The sequence below is a fragment of the Chaetodon auriga genome, chromosome 19, assembly GCF_051107435.1.
Source record: "Chaetodon auriga isolate fChaAug3 chromosome 19, fChaAug3.hap1, whole genome shotgun sequence".
Taxonomy (NCBI): domain Eukaryota; kingdom Metazoa; phylum Chordata; class Actinopteri; order Chaetodontiformes; family Chaetodontidae; genus Chaetodon; species Chaetodon auriga.
In genome coordinates, this window is record NC_135092.1 from 16136959 (window position 1) to 16153990 (window position 17032).

The 17032-nt window shown below is 43.8% G+C and overlaps 1 protein-coding gene across 1 annotated transcript in view; it reads right to left on the reverse strand.

The window, feature by feature from the left end:
- Window positions 1-2959: 2959 nt before the first annotated feature.
- dym (dymeclin) overlaps window positions 2960-17032 on the reverse strand; it is a 50557-nt gene continuing 36484 nt past the window's right edge. The window contains exons 15-17 of the mRNA XM_076758401.1: window positions 14456-14638; window positions 12365-12478; window positions 2960-3210 (exon numbers count right to left, since the gene is read on the reverse strand). Of these exons, the coding sequence (XP_076614516.1) occupies window positions 3061-3210; window positions 12365-12478; window positions 14456-14638 (447 nt within the window). The 3' untranslated portion in view covers window positions 2960-3060. The remainder of the gene's footprint in view (window positions 3211-12364; window positions 12479-14455; window positions 14639-17032) is intronic.

Genomic DNA, 17032 nt, shown 5'->3' on the forward strand with positions numbered 1-17032 from the left:
TTGACCATAACAGGCAACAGTAAGACATGAGGGACACATACAGTGCTAAAGTTAATTAATATTCTTTGATGCAGATAGAAACAGCGTGTGACAGTTGGCTTTTTAGGCGTTTTTTTTTTCTTTTGTGCTGTTTGCACTGCAGCTGAAATGAGCAAGTGCTGATGAGGTCCAAAGAGAAAAAAATAGATACATGCAGCATGCAAAATAAGCACCTGCTACACGCCTGATGCAAGTGAAAATCTATGCTGGCGAACAAAATGAATGAGGTCAGTCATCATTGGGGGGGGGGGGGGGGGGGGGGTTGCTGAAATCGGCCTCCTCCTCAAAGGTGATTGACTACACTTGTTCTGCCGTGACTCTGCACACTGGTGGTTGCATTCAACGTATGACTGTCCATCAGAGTAGATCAGCCTAAGAGGAAAACTGAAGAGCATAATGGAAGAAGGTTCAAAAAGAAAATTCAGCAAGAAGCGGCCCCTCCCAGATAAGGGGGTGAGGAGCCGCCGCTCATTTTTAACGATAATCTATCTTATGTGGTTTTACGGTCGGTTGAAAACTGTTTTGGCAAGCCAATCTTTTCAGTTGAACAGCCATTGGCAGAAAAAAACATCTTTGGGACCCAAGATATATGAATGAATATTCTGATCAATATCAATGTCAATAACTTCCAGACATCCTAAAAAAAAAAATTAAACAAACAGAAAGAAGCCGTTTGGTTCCAACCAGGGGGGGTTACAAGATTCATTTGGGTGTGTGTGAGATGATTAATGAGGTGAGACAGATGAAAAAAAAAACATTTCTGCTCCACATGATGACTTATAAAATATCAGATAGTGGACCTCCTCGGGCCTCTAACACCTTTCCAAAAGAAACAATCAGCGATGGGATCATCACTCTGCTTGGAACTGCTTTCAACTCAGATCAGTCACAAAAGATACTGCACTGCTTCAAAGGAACTGCTCAACATTGAGGGAAATACACTTCTCTGCTGTCTTGCAGAGCGTTAGATGAGAAGAGCGATACCACTCTCGTGTCTCTATGGAACTAAGAGGCTACCGCTAACAGCTGGGTAGCTTAGCTTAGCATAAAGAAGGAAGGCCGGAGGAAACAGGTAGCCAGTAAAATAACTCCCCCTACCAGCGCCGCTAAAGCTAACCAAATAACACTTGATTTATTGTTCCTTTAATCTGTTCAAAACATAAACACAAAAATGTGGTTTTACTGTTAGTTTTGAGCTGGACTACTTCTTGGGAAGGCGCAGTGACTTCCTGGAGTTGCCTGCAGCCTCATGCTAAACTCAAAAATACCGTACAACCACATTTTTGAGAACAAAATGAAACGCAGCCTTAGTGGTGCTATGATATGCTAAGCTAATTGGGTCCTGGCTGTAGCTCCATATTTAAGAGTACTGTTCTTCTCATTTCACTCTCTACAAGACAGGAAATATGTGTGTATCCAATGATGTCTATTTCACTTCACAGGCTGGTGCCTGTTGCAGGGGCTCGTATTACCGGGCTGCATGAGAGAGAGATGTGACACCAGAGACACATAATATTTAAAATACCCCAAGATGCTAAACAGGAGACACCGGTTTATTTGATAAAATCAGAAATGGCAGCTCGGCTTGTGTTCAGTGCCTGACAAAACTCCCCCTTTATGTCCACGTTCCTCCCTGAACAGGCCACCGTCGCACTTTGCTTAACAACCATGTGACGCTTCGGTTGCTTTGATTTAATATTTTTATTTAAACTCCTATTTTCAAAGTAATATTCGCCACAAAATGACAGCTGTTGTCATATTATATGTAGTAATATAAAGCCAGTTTCCCACCTGGGAAGAATCAAAGTAAAGTACCACCGTTTTTTCTTTCATTAGTAGTAAATATTTCAGTACTACTACCATTTACACTTTGAGGGGCTGAATATAAAAAAAAAATATACATGAAAATAAATAATTTAATACAAAGTCTCTACTTAAACATGCAAATAAAGTGACAAATCAAAGAGAAAACTGTAATTACGCACAATAGGACAGGAGGTTTAATGACTTGTCCTAGTTTAAGCACTTGCCTTGGGTTACCATCAGGGATAAAATGGAAACGACAAAGACAGGGTAAAGTCAAATAAATGGGCTGGAAGCAACAATGAAATCACATGAATCAGAGCGATGCTGACTGCTAATATTATCCAGGGACTGAAATTAAGCATTAATTATACTGTAATTCGATGTGGGTTATTGGAGGTGGCCACCAAGCAGCGCTGGTGGACTCCAGTCTGAAACCCTGCACGTTAGCATAAAACAGAGGACGTCCTTTTGCTTCTCTTTGTCTGACCCCTTTTTTTTTCTTAAAGTTTATTTCACCAACACAGATCTTTCATACAAACCCACCACTGTCAGAGAAAAAAATCCTAAGAATATGACACTAATTTATGAGACTCAATACCTTATACAGTAAGTTATTCGTGAAATGTATGTTTTAGCTTCCGAGACACGAGGCCTGTCTTGAATATTAAGTCGGTTCTACTTGTTAGCATTCAGTGCGGCACTAAATGACCATGTGTAACACATGATGCACGTGTTTTATCTGACCTTTTCTTTAAAAGCAAGAAAACAAAACGTAGGATTATCCATCGCCTGTGTCCTGAGCTCCTCAGAATAACAAAAAGCTTTACGTAAGAGATGAAACTTGGCGTGTGCTGTGGAACCAGGTGAAGCTGCTCAAATGTTAAATACGTATTCCCTACAGGTCTGACTGTACATGAGTGGGTGCTACTGTGAGAACTGTTACAGAGGACGCTTCACAGTGTAGAAGCAGAGGAATTATTATGATGTGAGGAAAAAACTGGTTGTGCTGCATAAAAAGAAAAAGAAAACACCATTCTGTACAAGGTTGAGGCACTTTCAAAGCAGCGTGCACATACTATAAAGGGCAATGCGCACACACACGCACGCACACACACCCAAACACAGACACACACATGCCGTCAGTCTTTTTTTTTTTTTTTTTTTGCCTAAGCTGAACGGGGATGAAGACGCAGGCAGTCTGCTGCAGCGGGTGCTTCAGCCAGAGTCCATGCTGAACAGCTCGATGCCATGAGGGCTCCAGTGGAGGCCGACTCCAGAGTTGAAGACCAGCGACCACACGTAGGGGATGAAGAAATCCTCCGGCTGGTCTTCCTCCACATACTTAAACTTGAGCTCCGGGAACTTCTATTCATGCAAAAAGAGAAAGAGAGATGTTGTAAGGATGCACAAATGTTGGCTGAAATGCAGAGGCCTTCTTCATGGCAGACATTTTGACTCGTCACAGTGGGAAAAGCACCGGTGTTACTCATATTAACGATGGCTCTGGAAGCCATGACAGTGAGCCAGTATTATCAATGCCCAGAACTGAAAACTGAAGCAGTTAAATGGAATTCAGGTATCACTCATTGTTGACAACGAGCCATTTGTTCCCATTCGAAATAAGGAAAAAACAAACAGCTTAGCGAGATGATTTGCCTTGCAAAGCGCTGCCATTTGCATTGCTGCTCGCGCAAAAAAAAAAAAAAAAAAAATGGAACGAGGTCCGATTTTGCATCTCAGCGATGCTCATCATAACCCGCCGTGAAATAAAGCGCTGCTGTTCTCAAAAGTTGAAAGTTGTGACAGTTGGATATTTTTGTGTGCTGTGCTGCTTCAGGTGTCGTTAAGATGATAAAATATGATTCGGGAAGGCCAGTTTGAAACATTACATCCATGAGTTTGAGGGCTTGTCAGATGGCTAAACACATATTACAAACAGTGATTTATGATGCCACAGATTTGCGGAGGGAAGGAGCCATTTCTGGTGCCCCCGGTTCCAGAAGTAACATTTCCATTCATTTTTCCCATAGACAACAACACGACACAGACCTCGCCGCCAATGTGGCGTGCCGAACGCCCATGCTTTTATTTTCTTGAAATGAATGAGAGGGTTTTTCACACGGTGCTCTTGTCGGTCTGAACATGGCCAAAGACGTCAGCACCACAGAGACACTGCCTCCAACCACATTGGATATTTATAAAGTGCTGCGTGACATCTCTCTCAGGTGGATGGAGGTGCTGCTGTACAGGTCGGTTAACTTGTTCAGGCCTCTCGGTAATCACTCTTCATCACGTACAGTAGCTCTCTGACAGAGGTAATTCCACCTGTCTGGAAGGTGAAATTGCTTACAGCTGCCTGCAGGACAGGTATTACTCTGTGGTCATACCGCTGACCTCTTAAAGGGCTGCTAATGTGCTAATGCCACCTCCTGACCCCAGCAGGAGACTGAATATTGACAGCTACTGTTTGGGCATAAAACAGCCTGACTGTCGCTCGTGGCTTGACCAGAAGCTCCACAGAGATCAATGAGAAAAACCTCCATTACAGAAGAGAGCTAATTAGCCTAAACTCAAACAAGAAGCAAACATGTAGAGAGGTAAGCTAATGAAGTGAAACCAAACACAGGAGCAGCCTGTCGGCCACACTGACCTTTTTATTCAGACCTGTTGGAAACGCAGAGTAACCTGATTACTTGGTAACAGCCACCAGACGCTCAAGCTCCAGCTCGTCTTGACTTGTTAATGGACAAAACACTAGCCGAGCTGCACCAGGCGAGGTTATCAAGTTTATCCTGCAGGTGTTGACTATGACATATCGTGCTGTGATTATGAATTTCAGAGCTGAAACGATTGGTCAATGAAGCAATTAGCTGATTGGCAGAATATTAAACAGCGACTGGTTTGATGGATGGATCGTTTTCATTTTTTAAGCAAAAATATGAAAAAGTTCCAGCTTCTTAACTTGGGAAGACTATGTTTAGAATATCCTAGAAGATGTGACGCCTTCAACACAAAGACTTTCAGTTTCCAGTGACATAAAACAGAGAATTAAGTTGATGAATCCACTAATCATTGCAGCTCTATTTGTCACAGATATGGAGCTCCTCTCTGGACTGTCAACCTGTTAGACGCAAACACAAGCCCACCTAACAGCAGGTAGGCAGCAAGAGAAGAGCATCAATAATACAGGGGTACCTCATTATACCCTCCTGTCTACACATGCAAGTATATGCACACACGCAGCCAGTAATCAGTCTGCGGTGAAAGACAGACGCTGAGGGCCTTTATGCAATGGTCCCAGTCCGGTCTATTGAGTCCCGGCTGGCTCTATTCACAGCCACACTATCGGTATCATAATGACACAGACAGAGGGGCTACGGGGTCACAGGCCATATGCCAGGCTACCGAGGCTAGGCCACACACACCACCGCCATTGTGATGGCTAGACACAATGCAGGGGCTGTATTAACTGGCTGGTATTTGTATGTAGGTGACTGTCTCGTAGACAAGCTGACCAACTCATCAAATGTTCATATGACACCGATAGCCACAGTTACTCAACCCAGGCTCGCTTTTACTTGCCCGCGTAGACGTCGTAGTTAATTTTTTATTTCAAGGTGGAAATTATTTTGCTTTCACTTCGCGGCTTTGTTGACCCATAAGCACAAACAGGAGGCCTCTGAGCCGATTAATGTCCTGCCATAATCGTCGTGATAAACGATCGTGATAACCAGCTGTGCTAATTGTGTCATTAAGATAATTAAAGCATTAATCAGTAAGCAAATACCGCTATGTCAACATACTTTCATACACGCGTGGTGTTATGATTAAGGAATCACAAGTTTCCCCTCATTAATTTGTAAATATACGGAACAGGGCTCCATGTTCCTCACATCATCTATGTGAGGAACATGTGGTGTCAGCAGTAACTGTCACATAATATAAGTTATTGTTTTCATAGGAACGTGTGCATAGACAGACATAAGCCACTGTGGAAGTATAATGTGGCACACTGCGGATTTCCATAGTAGCAGGAGACTAAAAAGAACAATATTTCAGTTCATATGCTCCATCTTTGCATCTGAATATGAGGAGCACTTCATCATGACCTCTGAATGCAGCATTCACAGTTTACAGGAACAAGTGACACAAATCAGAGCTCGCCTGGAAGCACACGAACGGCCTTTTCTCAGCCGCGACGGCGTGTATTCGAAGGCTTTGTGCCTTTGTAAATAAAGGTAGTGTACGCATAACATCAGCGATAAAGGCAGAGCATTGCTTTCAACTCCCGCATTATCCAACATTTTCTCTAAAAATCAAGCATGTTCTTCTCTCAGGCTGTTCATTGTGTCATGCAGAGGTTATTTTTGGGAGGAAGAGAAACATGTAGAACGACTTTATCTCAGCTAAAAACAACCAAACTGATGCTGATACGGACTCCAAGAAACACCAACATCTTCTGAAAATACGGGCACTTCTCAATAGTGTTTTTCTAAAGCTTAATAAAACAAACAAAAGAACAAATTGCTTCTAAAACTGGACCGTAGACACAAAGAGACAGATGAAAAGAATGATACTGGTTAGCTTAGCTTAGCATAAAGACTGGAGACAGGGGGAAATAGCTAGCCTGGCTCTGTCCAAAGGTGACAAAACCTGCCTACCAGCACCTCTAAAGCTCACCAATTAGCAACAAAGACTCCAGCACATGAACCCTTGTAAACCACAAACTGGCGTTTATACGTTTTAGTTTTTCTACATGTCTCCAGCTTCACCTTTAGCAGACACATATCAGAGTGGTTTTGATCTTTCTCATAAAGAAAGTGAATAAGCGTATTTCCCAAAACGTCAAACCATTCCTTTGATGATGACTGAGATGTTTGTGTGGTGTGACATCAGTAAAGCAGACAATCTCATAAACTGTCAAGAGACTGAAATGTAAGTGAAAACGATGCACCTAGCACCACTGAAACAAACATCTTATATCCAAATGAGAGCCCGACGAGACAAGCGCCTCCAGCAGAAGAAATCCTGAACCTGATGGGCAGGAATGCATCTCCCCCCCGTTCACATCCGACCATTTTCACTAGATACTGAGCACAAAATGAGAAAAAAAAACTATCCTTGAATCACAATGGCCAACATTTCTCCTTCTGCTTCTGTATTACACAGAACCACCAAGGGATTTGGTGCTTCGGGAAGTCTTGGATATTGCTACATGCCTCGCGGCAAAAATGTCCCCTCCTCGCTCCAGTGCTTTCTGGGAAAAATGTGAGCATCTCCGGACAGCCACATCCCATCCCTAACACTATCTGTCCCTTATTCTGCCTATACTGTGGCTTCCTGTCTGTACATATCTCCTCCGGCTTTCTGTTGCCTTCCCTGCCTCCTCCACCCCTCTGTTTTGTTCTCAGTCTGGCAGCTGTCTGGGCCCACTTGGCCCAGGCTCATATCAGTTAGTTATGGGTCCTGGCGGGTCAGGCCCTCGCCCCTGAACACAGACTGACTGGCTGGCTGGCCTCATATCTTCACTCAGGACTCTGTGTTCCCTTCCCTCCTCTGCACGCCGCTGTGCTGTAAGAGCTCGGCCAGACACAGAAGAATGCGGCGAGGGAGCAAATACTAACTGAACACACAAACACACACTGCGATGCAGGTACATACACGCACATTGAAAGGTTGTATTTGTTATTATCAAATTCATGATGATTAAAGATAAATTCTGTGATTTAAAACACAGTATCACTGCAAACAAAGTGCCTGCTGCAGTCATTCATGTGTAATAACGAGCACTGGTGATTTCGGGCCATGTTTCACACAGAGGCGATACTGAAAATCCGCCCTGATATTTTCAGACTTTGTTTAAGTCCACTGCCCTCCTTTCCTGTCCAAACTTGCAGTCATAGTGAAGTGGTCACTGCAATGTTTACGCTGCCAATTCAACATGATAGTGTGGACAAATATCGAGCGAAAACGTCCAACGTCAGCGGGTTCCAGCGTCTCAAATGTGAGGATATGTTGCTTTTCTCTGTTTTCTATCCAGGGTTTTTCAGTGTCTGTGGGTTTTGAACGGTTGCTCCACCGCTTGAATCATCTCAACAGCTATTGGACGGATTGAAATCAAAATTTGTACAAGCACTAATGGTCCCAAAAGGTTCTTCTAGCAGCACCAGCAGGTCAAAGTTTTCACATTTTGCGAAATATCTCTCATCTTATTGATGGATTGGCACAATTATGGTTCCCAGGCGAGGAATCCTACTGACCCCCTGACTTTCCCTCTAGCGCCACCATGAGGTTGAGATTTGTGATTTGGAGTAAAATGTCTCAGCAACTATTGGATGGATTGTCATGAAACTTTGTACACACATTCACGTCCCCCTCAGGACGAATTGCAATGATTTTGGTGATCCGCTCTCCAAGAAGCAGCTTGAAATATGAGCGATGTATGATCTTTACTGTTAAGCTTGTCTATATTTTGGGCATCGTGTATTTAGATTGCGGATATCTGTCTGTTCATATTTTACACTTCGATTTATATTGGTATTTAATTTTTGCTCTCTCTCCTACTTGTGTACTGCAGCTGCTGCACAACAGTTTTCCTCTGGATGAACACAGTTCTCTCTTATATTCTTATTCACATCAGCCACAAGTGTACTTTGTGCTCAGTGCTAATTAGCAATGCTAGCCTGCCTACATTAGCTCTGAGCTCAAAGCACTGCAGCCTCACAGAGCTGCTAGCACGGCTGTGGATTCTTTGTCTTGTCTCTCAGATTCTATAGACAAAAATTATGAAGCAATGTTGAATGAAGTCGCAGCCTTATGGTTGTTGGATATGTTCTGTTGAGTTAGTCTGTGAAATATTAATGCACCAACTCACATTCTGAAACTCACATTATGGTTCAGGGAGCTACGAGGTTCCAGCAAGTTCAATGGTGACAATAATCTTAAAATAATTCCACAGTAACTTCGTGTCAGATGTTTGATGAACCCTGGACTCTACTGGTCTGACAGAGGCTTTAGAGTGAGCGAAAGGATATACCCTCTGTTGGAAAGTGTGGGAAAGTTGTGCTGACCAGCCATCAGACCTATACAGGCCCAGGTACTGAGCAACAGCTGGTACCCCCCCCACCCCCCCCCCCACCCAACCGTCGAGTCCTGAGGAGCCACAGAGTCTGTATGCTATCACTGCTCAATAAGGCAGATTTCAGCTGGTCGGGCTAAACAACACATTCCACAGGCACTGCCCATGAGAGTCGCTCAGCCTCACACACCCTGAAACAACACACACACAAAGAATGAGAGAGAGACGGTTGAGTGACGAGGCATTGACCGTCGCCCCTGGGGTATTTACCACCTTCTTTAAACCCTTTCTTTCAGTTGGTCCTTCATTTGCATGTCCATGTCTTTGTGTAAATACTTCTAAGTCCTTTAAGTAAACTGGCTTTCTGTAGTCTTGTGTCTACAATGTTCCCCTCACCTACATGCTTCTGTTTTGTCAGTAAAATATACACAAAACTTTCAAACGGTCAGCTCCTTCTAACAAGCAGATTTCATGGCAGCAGATTTAAGCCGTGTCCACATAACGAGGGATTAAAAAAAAACACTGAAACGCAAACAGAATAAGAAAATCGCTGAATGTCTTCCCCCTATTTTCATATCGGCACATAACAACACAATCCATTACAGGCATCAGCTGGTGATGAGACAAAGGCTCAGAGTACGTCCATACTGAGCCCCTTACATTTGTAAACACACTTTTATCTCTCCATTTCAGCCCTCCGCCTGGACTGAAACGCTTGTTTTTCTCACCCAAAAACGAAGCATTCCCAAAACCGTCCCCAGGGTGTATACATCTTAAATGCTGACTTGGTGATTCACTGTGTACAGGAGACACAGAGCTTTTGCAAAATGGTGATGTCAGCTGCCTGGTGAGAGCCAGAGGCTGTGTGGCAGTAAAGTTTAGAGGGACTTTCTGTCACCTCCAGCTTTCTTTGTGATTGATCATTTCGATTGTCCATACAGCCGAACACAAAGCGCAGCTGTCGTCATTAACCTGGCTGACTTATCACGGCGGCGCAGCAGCCCGGGTTCGATTGCCGGTTAGCAGGTAGTATTTATGAGCAGCGGTTACGTCCACACTCGTTCCATTGTCCGACAGCAGAAACAGAAAAATATGAGAGCCACTATGCTGTGAATTCAGCTGCATTAAAGCACATTAAATGTGACCGCAGAGAGCAGGAGGAGGCTGAACGGAGGCAGCAGAGCTAACTTTCTGTCGTCTCCAACTTTCTCCGTGATCTCTCATTTTAAATGTGGACGTACGGCACAGCTGCTGTCATTAACCTGCATTTACGTGATTTTATCAGACAACATCAGGACCGTAAAATAATGATTCGGTCAGCCGAGCTGCCTGCGCCGCTCAGATGATGGCCGTGATGCAGACAAGAGGACAAAGAAGAAGAGACTTTGCTGTTTTTGTTCCACTGAATCCAAAATAGAGGTTTATTTCAAATTTAGCCCACTAAGGTCAACATGGCTACAAAATCAGGAAATCAAATTTCAACACACCTCAGGTAAGATTAACCAATTGTTATTTCATACAGCATTCACTGACAAGCAGGGTACTACTATGAAGTGTAAAGAAATAACTGAACAGACTCTTGTGTCCGGGGGTATTGTGTCTTCCAGCTCTTTCTTGTCAGTCCTCTCCATGTGCGCACACAACTGATTGAGACACCAGTACTCCTTCTGAGAGCTTTACTGAGTAATTACCAACCTGTCGATGATTCTACACAACATTAATCCGAGCTATGGATTTTTCGCGTTGGGAGCTGAATAACAGAATGAGCTCATAAGATGAAGGGAAGCGAGAAGCGGAGAGACAGCTGTTTGTTTGAGTGATGGAACCACGAGGCGGTGGGGACTTCTCCCCGAGGAGACATTGCCCAGATATTCTCTTTGCTTCATCTCACCCTGTAGAGCTGGAGAGCACTCAGATGGTGGAGCATCAATGAGGGACTCAGCAAGACTTTTGCATAGAAACAAAGACTGGAACACACACACGCACGGCGACACGCCAACACAGTCTCAAGGCAGTTTGTGAAGTAGTCACCTCGCGTGCATGGGCATGAATTTTTCGTTTTTCGTGACTGTCAGCACGACTGTCAAATTGATGTATTTCAATCCGAAGTACCTTTCGCGTCTGCCACCATGTTCAAATTCGCAATAACAAATATGCAACGCCGGTTAGACTTTCAAAATAAAGCTTGGTGAAAAATACTTCAGGTGACAGTCACTTAAGTTAAATTTAGGCACCAAAATTATTTGGTCATGTTGAGGAAAAGATTATGGTTTGGGTTAAGGTAAGCACTCCCTTATAACAATCGACCTTGATGAATGGTTTCATACGGGAAGCAAACGCCGGTCTCCTGTGTTAGACCCATCCATCCATCCACCCTGGCTTCCTCCATATATGTGGACCTTGTTGCTCTTTATACTATGTTCTTCCTCCTTAGTTTGAAAGTTCATGTCCACATACATGAATTTCTACATGTAATCATTTAATTAACCGCCCTGATCCTGGCCTGAACACACAAAATGGTCATCATGCAAACACACACAGATACACTGCATGAGTGTGCTACAGGTGCAGCAGCCTCGCTGAAGGACACGGCAGGGTTATGCACATGTCTCCACGTGTAATTCTGCGGCTCTGTGGTCGATGGCAACATTAACGCTCCAAGGTGCCGAGACAGAGAGAGCACACGGACCCCGTGAGCCACGCACCATCCCTCTTCCACATCGGCTAGCGAGACAAATGCCTTGCAGCCAGCCGCCAAGTATAGAACATGAAACACATGATGAAACATGCAATTAAGAGCTTCTGCGCTGGTGAGGAGCGGCGAGGGGAGACCGCTGGTTACATATTTCCTCACTGATTAATGGAGGAGCACAGGGAAGGGCGGGGGTTAGCGAACCCACCAGGAGTGTTGGGAGTGTTGGGTAACGAGGCACGGTGGCAGATTTATGCCCCCCCGTACCCCCCCTCCCTCGATCTTACGTGCCCATGACAAAGTGCCCCCTAGTCCCCCATCCCATCTCCTTGAAATGTCATTACATGTTCGCATGTAGCAAACCAGCAGAGATGGAATGAAGATGGGCATTAATGCTAATGAGAACTGGGCTTTAGCCTTTTGTCTCATGTCCCAATGGCTCTTTCCATCTTTCCCTCGCCCCAGTCCACATCCATACCCCATACCTCTCTCACCTGTCCAGACCAACTAATTCTCTTTTCTCCACCTACACAGCACCAATCCACTACTCCTCGAAGCCTTTGAAAATACAGCGTTCTCTCTGCACGAGCACACTGATGTCCAATATGAACCACTTCTTTTTTCTTCAGCCAGTCTCATATTTCATTATCCCTCGTCTCCGTCTCCATGCTCTCCATCTGTCCCCCTACTGTGCGTGTGTGTGTGTGTGTGTGTGTGTGTGTGTGTGTGTGAGAGATAGACAGATTTACCTTCAGCCTGTCTGTGGGCAGGGCCTGGGCTCCTTTCATGATGACCTCCTGAACCCTCTCAACTGACAGGTCACTTCCAGCCTGTTCCAGACGCTGACTGAAGAAGCCGATCACCTACAGGTCACACCAGAGGGAACAGCCAATCAAAACACTTAACCCAAGTTTGCCAGAAATTGGTGTAATGGAGAGGATTTGCATTGCAAACATAGAGAATGGGTATGAAGTTGGTTTGTGGTTTAATTTTGAGTGAAAAGAACAGTTAATATAAACTGTAAGAATAAATGTTGAAGAATAGCTGGCTCAAGTTTCATTTTGGCTTGCTTTGTATGTTTTTATCTATAGCTATCTAAAATAATGACATTTCCATGATGTTTTCTGTTAGGCTCCAGTCTAAATCTTTCACCATTAAATCCTGTTCCTGTCTCTAAATACACGGATCTCATGTTGTCTTGATCTCACTGAGGTTTGATACCCACTCCCAGTTCTGTCATGAAGCTCTTTGACTCTTCTAATCCCACTGTTTGGAGCTGTCACACTGATATTGCAGCAACCCCACCCTATATGATGACACTGGGTGCAATGGTGAGATCAAAGTTAGAGCAAAGTGGCATCATGTTGCACACAGAGAGCTTCGTTCTGTAAACAATAACACTGGTGAATGCTACAACCTGTTCACAACAGAGAACGAGCTGGTTTGTTTTGATCTGTCTAATCTGAGACTACATTTTGCTACTTTTGCATTGACAGCCAACAAGACGCATCCATGGGTTGTTATGTTTCCTAGCAACAGTAAGTTGCTCCAAAAATGCATCCATACTATGCAGGGATACAGAGATGCATATGGCATAAATTACATGCCAATTATATGACAATGTTGATTGAGAATCTTTGCAAATAAGAGGTTAAAAGTACAAGAAATGGCTATAAAATGGCATGAATTTTGCTTTTGGAGAGTGCACAAATTCAAAATGCTACAAACACAGGCTCAGATCATATGCCTGTAGGCTATAAGCTACAAATACATACATGCAGTATTGCAGATTACAAATTCACCAGAGGGTTTGAGCGTGTTTCGTCCCACTTAAAATAAGCACTTCACTGGAGCTCAAATTATCTGATGCCTTCTGGGTTTAAGCCCAAACAAGAGATCAAGGAAGCTGTGTTTCCACTGCAGCGCTAGGTTCTTCCCCAGAGAAATGTTTGATATTTGATAATTAAAAAACTGTAGGTATTACTGATTCTTTTTAATGCTCGCTTTTTTGTCAAACCAACAGTGAAAAATGCATCTACGGGCAATGTTGTCTCTGCTCACGTTCAGTGGTTGCTTTAGAGAATTCAAACACGCCACAGCCAACATGAGCACTGTTTGTATGTGTGTGTGTGTGTGTGTGTGTGTATGTGTGTGTGCCTACATCTATCTAATACTAATCTCTTCATTAACTCTGAAGGCCTCCCATATGGGGTTAATTTAGAGGAGCAAAGCAGCCCCTCGTCCTGAATCTCATGCTCATACACATGGATTTGCAAGCACAGGGAAGGCATCGGAGAATAGCCTTAGGGAGACTGACTTAACTGAGGGATTCTAGATAGCATGCTTCCCTCATACTTATGGATAACAGCAAAGCCCGTGGAAATGTATGCAGCAACCCCCATCCCTCACACATATACATTCATACACACCAAAGCTTCCTTTCCTTCTCTATTGGACTAAAACAGCTGTGAATGACAGCTTTCTCTCGCTCTGTGCCTTCCTCACCCATACACCAAACACTCCCAATGAATATTTGACACAGAGCCTCTTGACACAAGGGGACTGATTAATTCATCAATACTACTTAAGCTCACAGAGCTCTCAGCATGCCACACAGTCCAACTGCATACTCTGTTAACCATGCAGTTCCCTTATGTTCCTGGCTTTTTGAAACTTTCCCTGCAGCTGGGGAGGACATTCAGGGAAAATCTGTATAACCTTGATCTATGGAATAATTACCACAAATCAGCCAACAGCGTGAGCGAAAGCGCTCCAAGGTTCATGCTTGTCTCAGTTCACTTCTGATATTTGGGTGACTATCAGGAAAAAAGGCGACTGACCGTGTCCAGGTTCTGCATGATGTCCTGGAAGGATGGGTGCGTCCTGAACTGCTCAAAGAGCTCTCGCTTGTAGAGCAGTGCGTACACCAGGTTGGGGTTGTGGTGTAGAGAGTTGCACAAGCAAGAGTTGATGATTTCCAGCATCATGCGGATCACCTCCTCAATCACATGCAGGTCCTGGGCCTGGGGGAGAGGGAGGATGTAAAGGTTAATTGGTTTCCCACTACACTGGTTTCACTCATAATGGTGTTTTTAAATGATTGCTTCCTGATAGACTGATCAGCAGGGGGGAAACAAGGAGGTGGAAGAAATGGCAGGAGGGAGAGGAGGATGAAAGGAAGGAAGGAAGGAGGAATGGAAGATGTTCCTAAGTCGTCAGCCAACGTCTTAGTGAGGGACAGATAGGTGACCTTGTAAGCCACAGATCAGGTCATGTCACAGTATGTTTCCTCCTAGGGCAAAGACAACTGTCGCTAGTGACAGGTGACAGTACGGGAGGAGAGGGGTGTGGGAACGACGGAAGGAAAGGCGAAGGGGGTTGAGTGCTTGGCAAAGTCCTTCACACACAGTAGGCTTGTCACAGATCAAAACACAAAGCAAGCAAGTTCATGAGATATCAAGCAGAGAAAAGTTGGTTTAGCTTAGCACAAAGACTGGAAACAGCAGGAAACAGCTAGCTTGGCTCTGTCCAAAGGTAACAAAATCCCTCCACTATCATATCTAGCCAATGAGTCACTGAGGAACTAAAAATAAAAGAAATGCTGAGTCTTTAATGGAACTTAGGATGCTACAACAAGAAGGGTTTGGGGTCTTTGGGATTGTGTGTGTGTCCAAGTATGCTATCCATGAGTATGCTAGCTGTAGATTTAGTAATCTGTCCATTCAACAGCACTTCCTGTCATTCACCTGTTTAGAAATCTCTATACATTCCATCAGCGAGAAAGGTTTCCTGTGCAGTACTGTAGCCGGGTTTAGAGGTCTTAACAGACCAGAACCTGAAGGGCAAATAATAAGAAAGAACTGATCCTAAGGGGACCGACAACAGTCAGACCTGATCCAAATAGACTCAAACCAAACAGACCCATACAGAGGAAGAGCACCAACACTGACCAACCTTATCAATCATTTAAAACCCAGCCTGACTTGGGTCCCTGGTTGGGACAAGAAGCTTTGGTGGTTCCAAGAAGATCACTCTTATCATTAATATGGAAATCTAAGCAGCAAGGTATTCTAAAGTCTAATCAGACCATCTACTCTATTTGGGGAACTTGCAGTTTAAGAACAGAGATTCTATCATTCATTGTTCTTTATTTACCGCGCTCACAACAATGTGTCTACAGAGACAGACAGACAGACAGATAGACAGACAAGTCGCCACTGTGACGAGATAACGTCCCCTATGGCATGTTCCATGGTGGCACAGAAAGGAAATGGCAGAGAGACTGTGGGAAAATGAATAATCTTTAAAGAGATAAAAATCAGACGACAATGAATTGGCGAATGCAGTTCAGGAGATGATTTACGATTTCCCGGGGTGTGACAACTGTGAGCAAAGCTCTGAAAAATCTATCATGCACTGATGTATTATAGATAAGATCCCAACATGATGAAGTCAATTTCCAAAACAATCTAAAAATACAAAACAATGAATAGCACCTCACTTCATCTAAATGAGCACAAACACTGCTAGCAAAGTGGACTTGAGGCACCATGTCGTGTTTTTCATTCGCCAAAAAGCAAAACAAATATAATGACTGACTTAAAAGTGTACCATTCGCTGCCTAGAAGCTCATCTGCCCTACTCTATAAACAGAACATCTATGTTGGGCAGAACGGAGCGAACAGACCGACAACAGCCACGAAGAAGCTGAGATAAAAATGCAGACTAAGAGAATGCAGGAGTCAAGAACACAGAAAGCAGCTTAGCTTAATGCGATGGACGACTAATGAAATAAGTCCAACGGTGGAGTGACCACCACTGTAACACACAAAGACTCTCTAAACCCATTTCAGCGCTGATCCCGGGTCTGTATGATTAGCAGGAATAGCGTGGCCGAGTCACAATGAAAAGCTGTATGTCCGTGAGTAAATCCATTTTGTTTTTACATAAACAAAGATTATTTTAACAAGAATCCCTTAAACTAGTGAGGGAGATATTGTTAGTCATTGTTTCTAATTTCCCCATACATATTTTTGCCATTTCTTTACACATACTCTAAAAACGATTAAATACATAACATCTGTAATAAGCTAATACTGGCTGATGCATCTAATCCACACTGGAAAAATAAACTCAATACAAGTGCTTCAAATGTACGTCACTTAACCAATTGTGGACATCACAAATGTCATTAGAATGAATGTTCCGCCATGTTGGCATCGATCATCGACGGGCTTTTTTCACAGCAGTTGACACTTTGACTTGTCATTGTAGGGAAAGCACAGGTGTTACTAATAACATTAACTTAGCTCCGTTCTATTCAAGTGTCCCAGTAAGCCGTGACAGTGTGACACACAGCGTGCTATTGATTGTGATGTGGCAGCAGCTCAGTGAGGGAGTGAATACCAATCAAGGAC